Genomic DNA, 14,379 nt, shown 5'->3' with positions numbered 1-14,379 from the left:
GATGCATAAACAAATGGGCCTGGCACATCCCAATAAAACTTTATTTGTGGACATTTAATTTTCACATCACAAAATAATGTTCTTCGTATTTTCTTCAACCATTTAAAAGTGTAAAAACCATTCTTGGCGAGCTGCACAAAAACAGGCTGTGGGCTGTATTTGGCCATGGGCCATAGTTTGCCAGGCTGTGTTAGAGGTGAATTGATAATGAGCATTTGTTATATGGGGGCATCTAGGTCCTCTGAAGTGATACGGTAGATTTATTTTAAAACAATTTCAGAATGTATCAGATGGTTACCTTTCATATTTTGTATTTCAGCTGGAGTCAACCGAATTTCATATTGGCCTGCTGATCCAGAAATAAGTTTGCTTCCTGGGCCTTCCAGTTCTGAAGATGCAAAGTTAGATGCCAAAGCAGTGGAAAGATTGAAGTCAAACAGTCGGGCCCACGTGTGTGTTTTACTTCAACCTTTGGTGTGTTATATGGTGCAGTTTGTAGAGGAAACCTCTTACAAATGTGACTTTATTCAGAAAATTACCAAAACACTGCCGGATGATAATTTTGACTTTTACTCTGAATGTAAACAAGAAAGAATAAAAGAATATGAAATGCTATTTTTGGTTTCAAATGAAGAAATACATAAGCAGATACTGATGACTATAGGTTTGGAGAACTTGTGTGAAAACCCATACTTTAGCAATCTAAGGCAAAACATGAAAGACCTCGTCCTACTTTTGGCCACAGTAGCTTCCAGTGTGCCGAACTTTAAGCACTTCGGATTTTATTGTAGCAATCCAGAACAGATTAATGAAATTCACAGTCAAAGTTTGCCACAAGAAATTGCAAGGCACTGCATGGTTCAGGCCAGGTTATTGGCATATCGAACTGGTGAGTTAAATGCTTAGTTCATAAATGGGGGCTGCCTCGTTGGGCGTGTTTGTCTCAGAAGTAAAGTGTCTTTGTCTCATCTACAGTAGAATTCACTTAGTGTTCATACAAGGTAGAGAAATTTGTGAGGCCCTCGAGTAGACAACTCTTTCTTAGAGCAGTAGTAGAATTCCTTGTGGCCTTTATTCAGTGCTCCATTTATAAACCAGGGCCTGTTACTTAGGGACTTCTTTCTGTTTCTTGCTTTTATCATTTCATTGTTCATTGAGACTTCCACTAGAGATGGGACAAAAAAAAGAAAGGAGAGAACAAAAATCATTCATTTTTCTTTTGCATATATTCAATATTTAATAAAACCTCAAAAAATGAGTTCAAAATTACTAAAACATAGCCAAGGTGAAGGAAGGTTGGTCATTGCAGATTTTTCCAATTGCTGGAGTGTCTTCAAAACATTTTTACATTATTAAGTTGTGCATAAATGTGTATGTGAAAATGGAAACTTAGTAATTGGAATTTTCTTTATGGTGATAAAATATCATGTCTGTATTTCCAAATATAATGAACAGTATTTTTACATCTGGTACTTCTGTTTCAAAATGAAACCACGATCACTTTTTAAAATGCAACTTTGAAATGAGGAAAAAATGTTGATGGGGAAGCAGTAGGAAATGGGCCAGAGTAGGATTTTTGAATTAGCTCAAGAAAAGGGGAAGAGAAAGAACTTTTCAGAAAAGGTCCATAAGATGCCACTTGGTCTGCAGAATATTTTAAACAACGACCGCAACAAACCAGAGAATTCTGTGGAAGGGAGGTTTGCAATTGGCATGTCAGAATCACTGTTAAAACATGAAAAAATACAGATGCTCTGTCACCACCCCAGAGTTACTAAATTAAAATCTCTAAGGGTTGGGCCTAAACCTATGTTCTTAAAATATTTTTCATGTGATTCTGACATTGACTAGGGTTAATCATGTAATTCTTACTAAAAATTAGTTTCTACTACAGGATCAGACTATGCCCCAGACAACTGTATTGTGTAAAAGTTTGGCTTAATGTATTGTATTATGGGTTAGATGTTGGTCTTTTTCTGACACCAGCATTATAAAGTATTTTTCTCTACACCGTTCTGGAAGGACAAAGAAATGAAAGCAGCTGTTGTAACTATAATGTCCTCCTGCTCCTTTGCTGGTTAGAATTCACATATATGCAAATGTGCATATATATTCTTTATTAGATATTCTACAGGACTATATAGTTACGTATTTGTATTATAAATATTCACTATTACTATGCAGAATTTTTATATATAAAGCCATGCTTATGCACTTGGTGGACAATTTAAAAGATTTTTCAAGGTTAATTTTGACTGTAGATGATTTTTTTTTGCCTGGAACCTAAAGCCCTACACAGGGAGTAACTCTCCTCTCATGCTCTCCACTACACTGCAATCTCTTCCAGAGAAGAGACCATGTCTTAACCATCAGTTTAAGCAGTGTATGTGTTGAATGGATAAAAGAAATCTTTTTATATGCAAAGAAAAATGACCCATAACCCCCTATCCTAAATCCTTGGAGCCAGATGAAAAGGAATTCAGAATTTATCAGATTTTTAAAGATAATATGGTGCAGGTACTATGTTACCTAACACTCCTGATGGCATGTGGGGAAGTAACCTGTCGTCAAACACACTAATACGTAGAGTGAAATGTCTGACAAATTAAGGGCTATAACTCAATTAAGGTCAGGTTTTGCCGCCAAATAAGTTGGCATCAAACTGTTGAGAAAACTTGATATAAGGAATTTCAGATAAGGGATTCTGGAACTGTATTATTCATTGATGATAAATAATAACAATAGCAATTATTTGTTGAGCACATGTCAGGCATGGAGCTTTAGGCGATTTAGATACATTTCTCATTTACCACTGAGGACAGTCCTGCAAGGTAGATATACCCATGATGTGGTGTGCTTCTAATAACTCAAGCATTTACATTATTTCACATTATTCAGTTTGCTTTGACAGCTTTATTGAAAGATGAACATTTCTGAAACAATTCAGAAACTTCTAACAATGGAGTTCTAAGACTAATTGAAAGTAGATGCTTAATATTTACTTTTTCAATGATGGATAAATAGGATCCATGGAAATGTCATTAAAATATGTTTTTAGGATGCTTTGGGAGTAGCCAAATGACAACATTTGAGAACATTTCGGAGAAAAAGTGGAAGGGCATTTCATCCTCTACCTGATTTACGTATTGATTTTTGATTTTTTTGGGTCCCGTTATATCATTAGCCTAGGTGTTTTCCAAAGCTAGGGGTTATGTCTTCCTATTGGACCACAATGTTGATGATGAAATTAATTGCGAGTAGCCAAGAAAGAACTTTTAAATCTTAACTCCCTGATTCCCAGATGTTAATATGCCTAAAAATTATGTGAGATGCTGTATTAGTTAGGGTTCTCTAGGGAAACAGAACCAACAGGAGAGATCTGTAAATATGAGATTTTATAAATGTGTCTCACACAACTGTGGGAATGCATCTTGTCCAGATTCCATAGGGCAGGCAGCAAGCTGGCATCTCCAATGAAGGTTTTCAATGAACTCCCCAGAAGAGGCTGGCTGGCTGAATCAGAATGGAAAGTTCTCTCTTCTCCCTTAAAAGTCTTCAGCTGATTGGATTAAATCCAACTGATTGTAGTCTCTCATTGCGGAAGACACTCTCCTAGTTGATTGTAGACGTAATCAGCCACAGATGCAATCAATTGACTGATGATTTAATAAACCAGCTTCTGGTTTATTAACCAGTCACGAAATGTCCTTGCAGTAATGGTTAGGCCAGTGCTTGCTTGACCGGACATGTGGCCAAGTTGACACATGAACCCACCATCACAGATGCTCATTAGAAATACAGATTCCCAAGCCCTGCCCCTCTTCCCTCAGAGAGATTGATTCATTGGGAACCAGAGTGCATTTTTAATGAGCACTCCGATGCTTCTGAGGCAAATGGTCTGTGGACTGCGCTCGGAGAAACACAGAACCCCAGCATCGGGAGCTCCGATAAAGACGCCTGTGTTCCAGAATCACAGGACAAAGGCTTATCCTCTGACTTTCAGTGACCCAAGAAGGTGACTCAGTGATTGTAAGTTGACCATCCCTTCAGAATCGTACAGAGAAAACCTTGTGAATGACCAGATCGTGGGGAGCAATTTCTGTAAAACTTAGAGACATGAAAAGATTTTTGAGAAGTTACTCCATCTCTCACCCAGCCCTGGGACTCGGTGAAATCAAATCCATTTTATGTGAATGAAAATTTATTCTGCTTTTTAAATATATATAATAAAGAATATTCTCTTGGTGTAACTAAACTTAGCTGGCCAGCAGAGCTTCATGCTTACAGAAAATCCCCTCTTGACAAGGTTTAGTCTGTCCCCAGGCCAAAACTAAAAAAGTGGCTCCTGAGACTAAAAAACAGAACATATGACAAATCTTAATGTTGATGGTAGGAAAAGTAGACTATTAATATGAAGAATATCTGTTTTAGTTTTTTGCTTTCTGTTTCAGATTTATGCATGTATTAAGTACAACTTTACATACTGTAAAGATTTTGTTTGTGCAGGGAAATGTCATGTTTAGAACTTCTGCACTTGTCTTAGATGTGAGTATAAAGTCATGGATTTGTACTCTTCTCCCCTTGTGTTAAACTCTGAAGGTCTTGGAAGGAACCCAATTCTGTGTACATCACTGTCCCTTTCAAGACCATCTCCACTCTCTAGAAATCAGTCCTCCCATATAGTCTGTATCTTAGCATTGTGCTCTTTTCCTGCACAGCACAACATGTGTTCTGAGCATCTGCTGGTGATCTTGTTTCTGTCCTCCCCACCGCACTGCAAGCTTCATCAAGATGGGGACTTCCTGGTGCTGTCACTGCTGTCACAGTACTTGGCACATTTTAGGCACTCAATAATTATTTGTTGAGTACATAAATGAAAATCTTGGTTATGAAACTTCATGTCAAAGGGGGAGAGGTGGAGGAAAGGAAGACAAGTAGGTTGGATATGGAGGACTAAATTTTTTTTAATTCAGTTTTATTGAGATATATTCACATGCCATACAGTTATCCATAGTGTACAATCAGCTGTTCACAGTACCATCATATAGTTGTACATTCATCACCCCAATCTATTTTTGAACATTTTCCTTATACCAGAAAGAATCAGAATCAGAATAAAAATAAAAATAAAAAAGAACACCCAAATCATCCCCCCACCCCACCCTATTTTTCATTTAGTTTTTGTCCCCATTTATCTACTCATCCATCCATATACTGGATAAAGGGAGTGCGATCCACAAGGTTTTCATGATCACACTGTCACCCCTTATAAACTGCATTGTTATACAATCATCTTCAAGAGTCAAAGCTACTGGGTTGCAGTTTGGTAGTTTCAGGTATTTACTTCTAGCTAGTCCAATGCATTAAAACCTAAAAAATGTTATCTATATAGTGCGTAAGAAAGTCCACCAGAGTGACCTCTCAACTCCATTTGAAATCTCTCAGCCACTGAAGCTTTATTTCATTTCATTTCACATCCCCCTTTTGGTCAAGAAGATGTTCTCAATCCCATGGTGCTGGGTCCATATTCATCCCTGGGAGTCATATCCTGTGTTGCCAGGGAGATTTATACCCCTGGGATTCAGGTTCCACAATGGGGGAGGGTAGTGAGATCACCTGCCAAGGTGGCTTAGTTATAAAGAGAGAGAGGGCCACATCTGAGCAACAAAGAGGCACTCAGAGGGAGACTCTTAGGCACAATTATAAGCAGGTTTTGGAGGACTAAATTTTGAGTACTAAATTTCTCTGTGCCTGTTTTCTCATCTAGAAATGGGAAATTTTATCTGCTTTACCTTTAGGGTAAAAATGAGATAATGTTCGTTTGTTTGTTTAAAAAAAAGTACTTAAAATAAATTTATAAATCCTTTGTACATAATTTTGGAGATAGGGAATTTTATTATAGTGTCAGAAATTTTTTTTAAGTTAACTTGTTTATTTTTAAATGTGTAGGGGCACAGTTTTCTTTGAACTTTTACTAGAAAAGTAGTTGTTTAAATTTGTTAACTTTGGAAGGATTAACTTTTAGGAAATTGTAGGGGGAAGCCAGAGTTTCATTTAATCATCACCAATCTTCACCCTAGGAAAAGTTCACAGATAATCATTATTTTTTTCTGTATAAATGTACCTCCCTAAAATGATTACAGTATTAATAAGATTGTGATAAGTAAAGTGGTCTTCATAATTAATGTATATTAGTCTTAGAAATTTGGAATTCATACTTGAGTTGATAGAAGCAAAAGTAGATTCTTAATATGTAGTTTCTATTTTATTTTTGTATTTTCTTTTTCAGATTAATGCTTTTGAGGAGAACAGCCTTCCTTATTGCAAAGGCTTTGGTCCTATAGGGACATTATAATCTTATGTTTATAAATTCTGCCACTTGATTTAGAAATGAGCATGATGTCACTAACTTAGCACCCCCCTGCCCAGGGAAACTGTGAAGGCGAGGGAAAGCACACAATTTTATTTAAACCAAAATTCCTTTCACATATACCTTCCAGAAGATATATTAAAAAGCCCATATAGGTTTGTTCACGTTTGTGTTATGGGTGTGAAGTTTTTTCTTGGCAGGAATATTTTCACAAAATGTATTTTCCGTGACTAGAGTGTACTGAATGCTAGATTTGACTGCTGTTGTAAACGGTTATTACACTAAATCCATTAGTTTAGAAACTTCTTTTTTCATCAGCTGGAAGCTGTGATTTAGAAACTGACTTATTAATGGAGAATCAATAAAGTTACACTCAGTTGCAATTACAGCTTTGACGTGCTCTCACCACAATCATTTGTGCCTGGGTCAGTAGGGACACTGTCTAGTTGTTTGAGACATAGCTCCCATATTCCATACTTTCAAGACATGTATTTTAATACTCTTTTATAATTAGTAAAGCTGTCAATAATTGCTGCTACATTTATGAAGTATATTTCAATAAAAAATGTTATTATTATTTTTGGAAAAAATCTATTTCTGCACCTACCAGACTCTAGATTTTTTAACTGACTTCAATGTCATGTCTCTTTCAGAGGATCATAAAACAGGAGTTGGAGCAGTCATTTGGGCGGAAGGGAAATCTGTAAGTATGAAAACAATTTTTAAACATTTAACCTTGATTTTGCATAAACATAGTTCAGTCTTAAGGGAATTACATTTTACTGTCATTGGGATGAATATTTTTATATTGGTGCCTTTATTAAATTCTGTAGACATGTTCTCATTCCCTCAACAATATTCTAGATAGATTCACTCATTTAGCAAACATTGATTAAACACCTTAAGGGTAGGCACTGTGGTACAGTCAGTATTGGGGATTTACAGAGCACATATGCTACCCTTCATGGTCTTGTAGTCTAGTAGTGGAGACAGAGGAGTGAAAAGGAAACTGGTATTTAGGTGTGACTATAACATGATACCACGAGCTTAGAGGAGGAAAGTTGCCTCTGCTTGGAGGCATGAGGGAAATATTCTTGGTGGAGGTAACTTTTGAAGAATGAGTAAGGGGTCATCAGAAAAGCAATTTAGTGGGCCTAGGAAGGTAACATGCAAAGGTAGGGGGTGAGAGAGAGAAAGGGGGGACAATGCCAACATGCAAGTGACTGGGCATGTTGGAGCCTGGTGTCCTTATGTACAGTAGAGAGATAAAAACTTGGACTGGACCATGAAGAACTTTGGGTAAAGAGTTTGGACTCTACCCTTTAGACAGTGGGACTTTACCCTCTAGACAGCTCTAACCAGCGAACCACATATGTGTTAGGTTGGAGTCGTTCAGGAATCCATACAACACAGCGAGTCAAAGTTTAAGTATAAAGTTTAAGATTTATTAGAGGAAGAAAGCAGATGGGAGCCAGCAGAAAAGAAGAAAAAAGATAATGGCTCCAGCTCTCTGAGAGCAGCACTTTTTAACGAAAAAAGGAACCCATGTTGGGAAGGGTATCTGCTGTGGTGTTCTGTCCCTCGTTGGGTAAGTGCCTATCAAGTTTTGGGCTGATTGGTTGCTAGAATTCTGAGACAATATTCTTTTTAGGAAAGCAGCTGCGTTATCTAACTAGGGAGAGCAGGCCTTTTTGGTTGTTCATCTTATGGACATATCTGACCTTGCCTTACCTGCCTTTGAGGCACCACTGTGGCTGGAACAGCCTTGAACAGCCTTGAACAGCCTTCATTCTTTAGTTTATGGGGCACCTGTTTTCTGTGAGATAAGCTGCAGGGCTCCTGGGTTAGAAACTCCTTCTACATGTTAGTTTCTTCTGGGATCTAACAATATGTACTTTATAAGGCGAACCACATACGTAATTTAAAATTTTCCAGGAGCCACATTAAAAAAAAATTAAAAGGAACAGGTGAATTAAGTTTAAGAGTATATTTTATTTGACCCAATATATCCAAAATTTGTATCATTTCAATACATAATCTATATAAAACATCTGTGTTTTACACTCACAGCACCTCTCAGTTGGACTGATCACATTTCAAGTGCTCAATTGCCACATGTGCCCAGTGGCTGCTCTATTGGACAGTGCAGACCGAAAGTATTTTAAGTAGGAAATTGATCTGATCAGATTTACATTTTAAAAAGATTGAAGTGGGGCTAGACAGGAAATATGGAGAATAATAAAAAAGAAATGAGGCTGTGGGTTATTTATTGGTTTAGGAGGCATGGAATCAAGAGATATTTAGTAAGTATATAGCTGACTGAAATATGAGTAGGGGGTGTGCATTTTGCTTACGTGTACTTTACAGCAAGTCATTTGTTTCCTCAGCTGATTCAGAGGCCTCTGCAGTTGAACCTAGCCAGAGCATCCAGGATCTTCCCCGCTAACCTACTCCTTCATCAGTGCTCACCATCTCTTTCCCTGTAATTTTACACATGCATTCAAGCACCAAGTGTTCCGGTTTGCTAATGCTGCCATTATGACAAATACCAGAAATGGATTGGCTTTTATAAAGGGGGTTTATTTGGTTACAAAGTTACAGTCCTAAGGCCATAAGAGTGTCCAAACAAAGGCATCAGCAGTAGGGTACCTTCACTGAAGAAAGGCCATTGGCTCAGAAGGCACATGGCTGGCATCTGCTCGCTCCCAGGTTGCATTTCAAAATGCCTTTCTCCCAGGATGTTTCTCTCTAAGTGTCTGGGGGCATTCTCTTAGGTTCTCTGGGCTAGCAAAAGCCTGCTTTCTACGGCCATCTCCAAAATGTGTATCTCGGCTGCAGCTCCTGGAGCTCCTTCTGTCTGAGCTCTTCTAGTGCTCAGGTAAACTAATTCAGACCTAGGCTGAATGGATGGGGCCACACTTCCATGGAAACATTCAATCAAGAGGTCACACTCTAATCAAAAGTGTCACTCACTGTTTGGTGGGTCACATCTCCATTGAAACAACCTAACCCCAATATCCCAAGAGATTGAATTAAAAGATGATGGCTTTTTCTTGGGGGACATAATATATCCAAACTGGCACACAAGTCTTATGGATTCCATCTTCACAATACCTCTTTACTCTATTTATGAGTCCCCAAACTGTTAATTACTCCTCAAATAGGTTCCTCTGCCAAAAGCTCCTATAGCATTCTCATTTGTAACATTCATCCCAGTTAAAATACATGTTCAGGTGCTTGCTGTCTCTAGAATATAAGTTTCGTGAGGTCAGCACGGTGCCTGGTCTATGGCATAAACTCTCATTTAGGTTTATACGAATGTTCAGCAGCCTTTTGACACATCTCATTCACAACTACTTTGTGGAGACTAGGTTTCCAGTTAAGTTATCTCCAGTCTAGGCAGCATGGTAAAGTGGAAAGACATATGGATTTGTGGTTAAGCAACCTAGGTTTGAATTCTGACTATGTTACTGACTATTGTGACTCTGAATAAGTTATTCAGTATCTCTTGGCCTCGGTTTCCCTATCTGTAAATTAGAGATAATAGTAGTACTACTCTCTAGGTTGTCATGAGGATTAATTAAATGAAATAATGCATGTAAGCTCAACCCAATGTTTAGTAAGGGCTTAAAAAGAATTCTCTACTATTATTAGTGAGTATTTTATTTGCAAGCTTTTGTTGACTCGCCATCATACTATGACTTTTATCAAGCTGCTACAGTAATTAGTCTTAATACTATCATTTGAGTAAGTATAATATTTTGAAATTTAGTGAGGGCTATAGCATATTTCAAAGTATTATAAACACTGTGATTGATTAAAATATTTCACTGTAATTCATATTAACAAAGAATATGCCACTGAACAAGAGAAATAAAAAAGAGCCACTGAAGTAAGGAGTCCTATGACATATACATACAATAGAGGCTCAGTAAACATTGAGGATTTGAGTTTTCTTTTTTATTTCTATTTCTTTTCTGGAGTAATGAAAATGTTTTAAAATTAAAAAAAAATTAACTGTGGTAATGAATGCACACTATTTAATGGTACCATGAACAATTGATTGTACACTTTGGATGATTGTATGGTGTGTGAATAATCTCAATAAAATCGAATTTAAAAAATTTGCACAAATTTAAGGATACAAAAAAAATTGAAGATTAGAGGAAAGTGGATTTTTAATTTTCTAACTAAATGACATTTTTAGCCCAATATAACAGAAATGATTTGTTCAATGCCTTTTAAAAATTCCTGGCTTCTCAACCAGTAGCACAGCACAACATATAAGAAGTAAAATGATCAGCAATCTTTTATTAAACACTTTTTACATACTTAATTCTCTTACAGGTGTGCTTTAAGGGATAGAAAAGAAGTATAAAATGTGGTTTCTGCTCTCTAGAATCCTGTAATCTCTCTGGGCAGGGATGTCTGAATCAAGTGAAACAATTTGTGAATTCAACAAAGTAGTATTTAATTCACTGCTAAAACCAAGGACTTCCTTGAAATTACAGATTAGAGAGGATGCCAGCCTTCATGGAACTTAGCTTTGACAAGACCACATTGCAGAAGGAGGCTCAAATATTGTATTTTTTCGTGGCTCAGTTTGTCATAGAAAATTTATTGAATATTCGGTATACAACGTGTGATACTCAGCTTTAAAAATACACTGCACAGTGCCTTTGCAGAATTCTGAAAGCTCAGCTCTGCTGGTTTGCTCATATTCGTAGAGAAATTGTGATGGAACAGGAGCAATGTACTTCCTGGGGTGTGGCTATAATGCTTTTCCTGTTGGATCCGAGTACGCTGACTTTCCCCACATGGATGACAAGCAGAAAGACAGAGAGATCCGGAAATTCAGATACATTATACACGCGGAACAGAATGCCCTGACATTCAGGTATGGAATTCTTTTGCAGGTGTCATTCTTTAAACTGTAGCAAGGGCTAGCTGAAATTCATTTTCTTTTAGTTATAATTTATTTTCTCTTTTCAGATTCCAAGAAATATTCTTTACAGAAGTATAACTTTGGTGAAATTTGGCCCCTGATGCCTGAGCTTAGGCAATTATCATAGATTCTCCAACCCTTCAAATTTATTGAGCAAATCTTTTTTTTTCTTTCCTTCACTCTCCAATCTAAAACTGCTTGAAGTTTGTCCTTAGAGTCTTGCACGGCCTCTTGTATTTCTGGACATTAAGATCTTAGTTTTCTAAATTGGGAGCACGTATATTTATGTATATGAGTATACAGTTTTTATTATGAACCAAATTGCTTTAAAATGCTTTTGTTAGAGATTATAATTGGCAGTACCTCCTTCTAACATTAACTTGGATCACAAACAGTTTTCAGCATTTACCATTGAGTGGGTGCCGTTGGGGGATTAAAAGCTGAATAAGACATGGCTCCCGTCCTTGGGGATATAAGCTGCATTCATTTAATGGGATTGATTCCAAAGTACTGTGAAAATTCAGGGGCTGCTATGGACTGGGAGGGGGAGTGCAAGGGAAAAGCTTCATAGAAGAGCTAGCATTTGGAATGAGCTTTAAGGAATTGGCAGACTTATGGCAATTGAAGATCTCACTTGAAGGATGGCCGTTCTTGCTTCCAGCACAAGTAGTGGTAGTAGGAAAACATAGTGTGTGTTTGGGAACTTGAACAATCCAGTTGGGCTGCAATGTAGAATACATGGGAACTGAAGCTTAAAAGAATGGGTTGAGACTGGGCAATAGGTGACTTTGAATTTAGACTTTGTTGGGCAGTGGGGTGGGTGGAATGGCCTCGACAGGGCCACACTTGGTTGATGACGGGTAGCAAGTGCATTATTTGAACAGACTGGGTGCACAAGACTCTGCTCTCTAGTCCAGGTGAAGACTAGTGAGAGATGGGTACGGAAGGCCAGGGCTGGGGGGACTGATGATGGCTGACTGAGAACAAGGTGAAGCACGGAACCTGGAGCTCCCATCCCTGTTGCCTCAGAAGAGAGCACTCCTTCGTCCGAAGGAGGAAGCATGCAAAATGTCACCCCAGCTTCTCTATTCTTTGGCTTGTACTCTATTACAGATTTACTTGCTTCATTTTGTAAAATGAAGCTATGAATATGCCTAATGCAAACATCAGTTAAATAAAATTATTCTATTTTAAGGAAACTGTAACTAAAAAAATTTTTGTTATTGATTCATCATTTAGTAAATGTTTATTAAATATCCATTAGGTACAAGATAGGGGCTAGAAACTGCCCACACATTGAGTTCATGTCTAATAGTACATGGTTAGATCTTAAGAAAAGGGTGTTTTTTCTTACTCCTGTTTGTGGCATTATAAAGAGGTGCTTACCTGGAAAGCATTGTTTCCCCTTTTTATCTCTCTCCCCCTTTCTTTCTTGTCTCTTTCTGTTTTCATTTACTCTGTAATCTAATACTGAACATCTTTCCAATTGCTTAGAATCAATAAATTAATTTTAAGTACAAAAATTGTCATGTTCAGGTTGTTTGCAACATTTCGTGAGTTTATATATTTTGAACGTTCACTAATTCAACCAGAATAAGGCTTGATTATTGTTTATAATGCTATAAATCTGTTTTTAAAGTGACTCAATTCTCATGTTTTAAGATTTCTCTAAAAAAAAAAAAAAAAAACTTACCCTTTTAGAAACTACCTTCCTAATATTTAAACCTTTTTTTTGTAGATGTCAAGAAATAAAGCCAGAAGAAAGAAGCATGATTTTTGTGACCAAGTGCCCGTGTGATGAGTGTGTACCTTTAATTAAAGGTGCAGGCATAAAACAAATATATGCTGGGGATGTAGATGTTGGAAAGAAGAAGGCAGACATCTCTTACATGAGGTTTGAGGAGCTCGAGGGTGTTAGCAAGTTTACGGTAAGTTGGTCCACATTTTTCCAAGGTATATTTTCTATTACGTTGCTAGGTACCCTGTTGCATATTTTAACTTAGTTATTCCAATGCTTTTCAAGGATTTCAACATACTATCATTGTTGAGTTTGTTTTGTGTACAAGAACTTACTCAGTTACAAATGTTCAGCTTAGGATCTGTGCCTTATGAATATACATTTCTGTTGAGAATTGTTCTTTGAACCTGTGGGCCCTTTTGGTGCCCTCTGGTGGCTGATGGAGGAAAAATCTCTGGCATAGAGTGGTGGAAAGAGGTGAAAATAGTTTAAGATTGACCAAAAGACAGGGACACACACACACATTTTCTCATGAGAGAAATCTGAAAAAAGTTAGAAAGAATTTCATATTTGTTATTTCAAGAAAAAGAACTGAGGTAGTTCATGGAAAACATAGAACTTTAACTCTTTACACATCTTTAGTATTTGGACTTTTTCTCTTATTTGTTATAATAGTCTGTGGACTCATTTAGATTTTCTATGGATGCAATTATGACCTCTGAAAATAACAATAGACGTTTATGTCCTAGAATTTGCAGTGGGTAAAAAAGGTCTAAATTTCATCCTTACATTCCTGTTATATACATCTGTGTGAGTTCAGGGTGCCTGGAGCATACGAGGCAACTAATTAGATGTTAAACTATATATATGTTTAAAGTTTTAAATATAAGAGCATTGTATTCAGCTTCTGCATGTGAATGTTTACACAAATATTTACCATTTAATTTTTGTCATATATTTTTGTTTTTTTTAATTTTCAACTGTTTCATGTGAAGTTTATCACAGTTTTAAAAGAAAAGGGGTCATATTGGGGACTGGTGGTTTGATGGGCTGAACCCTCTATCACAAGACTTGCCCTTGGGAAGATGGTTGCTGCAAAGGAGAGGCTAGGCCTCCCTATAGTTGTGCCTAAGAGCCTCCTCCCGAATGCCTCTTTGTTGCTCAGATGTGGCCCTCTCTCTCTAGCTAAGCCAACTTGGCAGGTGAAATCACTGCCCTCCTCCCTATGTGGGGTCTGATGCCCAGGGGTGTAAATGTCCCTGGCAACGTGGAATATGACTCCTGGGGAGGAATCTAGACCCGGCATCGTGGGATGGAGAACATCTT

General features: G+C 37.4%; 1 protein-coding gene across 2 annotated transcripts in view; it reads left to right on the top strand.

Annotated features, from left to right (window-relative positions):
• The window catches only part of CDADC1 (cytidine and dCMP deaminase domain containing 1), a 49,798-nt gene that overhangs the window by 13,902 nt on the left and 21,517 nt on the right, over positions 1 to 14,379 (top strand). For both annotated transcript variants that reach the window (XR_005211107.1, XM_037800086.1), the window contains exons 5-8: positions 320 to 889; positions 7,024 to 7,073; positions 11,098 to 11,267; positions 13,054 to 13,243. Coding sequence is in view for 1 of the 2 variants with exons in the window: in XM_037800086.1 (XP_037656014.1) it covers positions 320 to 889; positions 7,024 to 7,073; positions 11,098 to 11,267; positions 13,054 to 13,243 (980 nt within the window). In the remaining variant the exon portion in view is untranslated. The remainder of the gene's footprint in view (positions 1 to 319; positions 890 to 7,023; positions 7,074 to 11,097; positions 11,268 to 13,053; positions 13,244 to 14,379) is intronic.

This window comes from Choloepus didactylus, chromosome 12 (genome assembly GCF_015220235.1).
Source record: "Choloepus didactylus isolate mChoDid1 chromosome 12, mChoDid1.pri, whole genome shotgun sequence".
Classification (NCBI taxonomy): Eukaryota; Metazoa; Chordata; class Mammalia; order Pilosa; family Megalonychidae; genus Choloepus; species Choloepus didactylus.
Note: the sequence above shows the minus strand (reverse complement) of the source record. Positions and strands in the feature narration are given on the sequence as shown.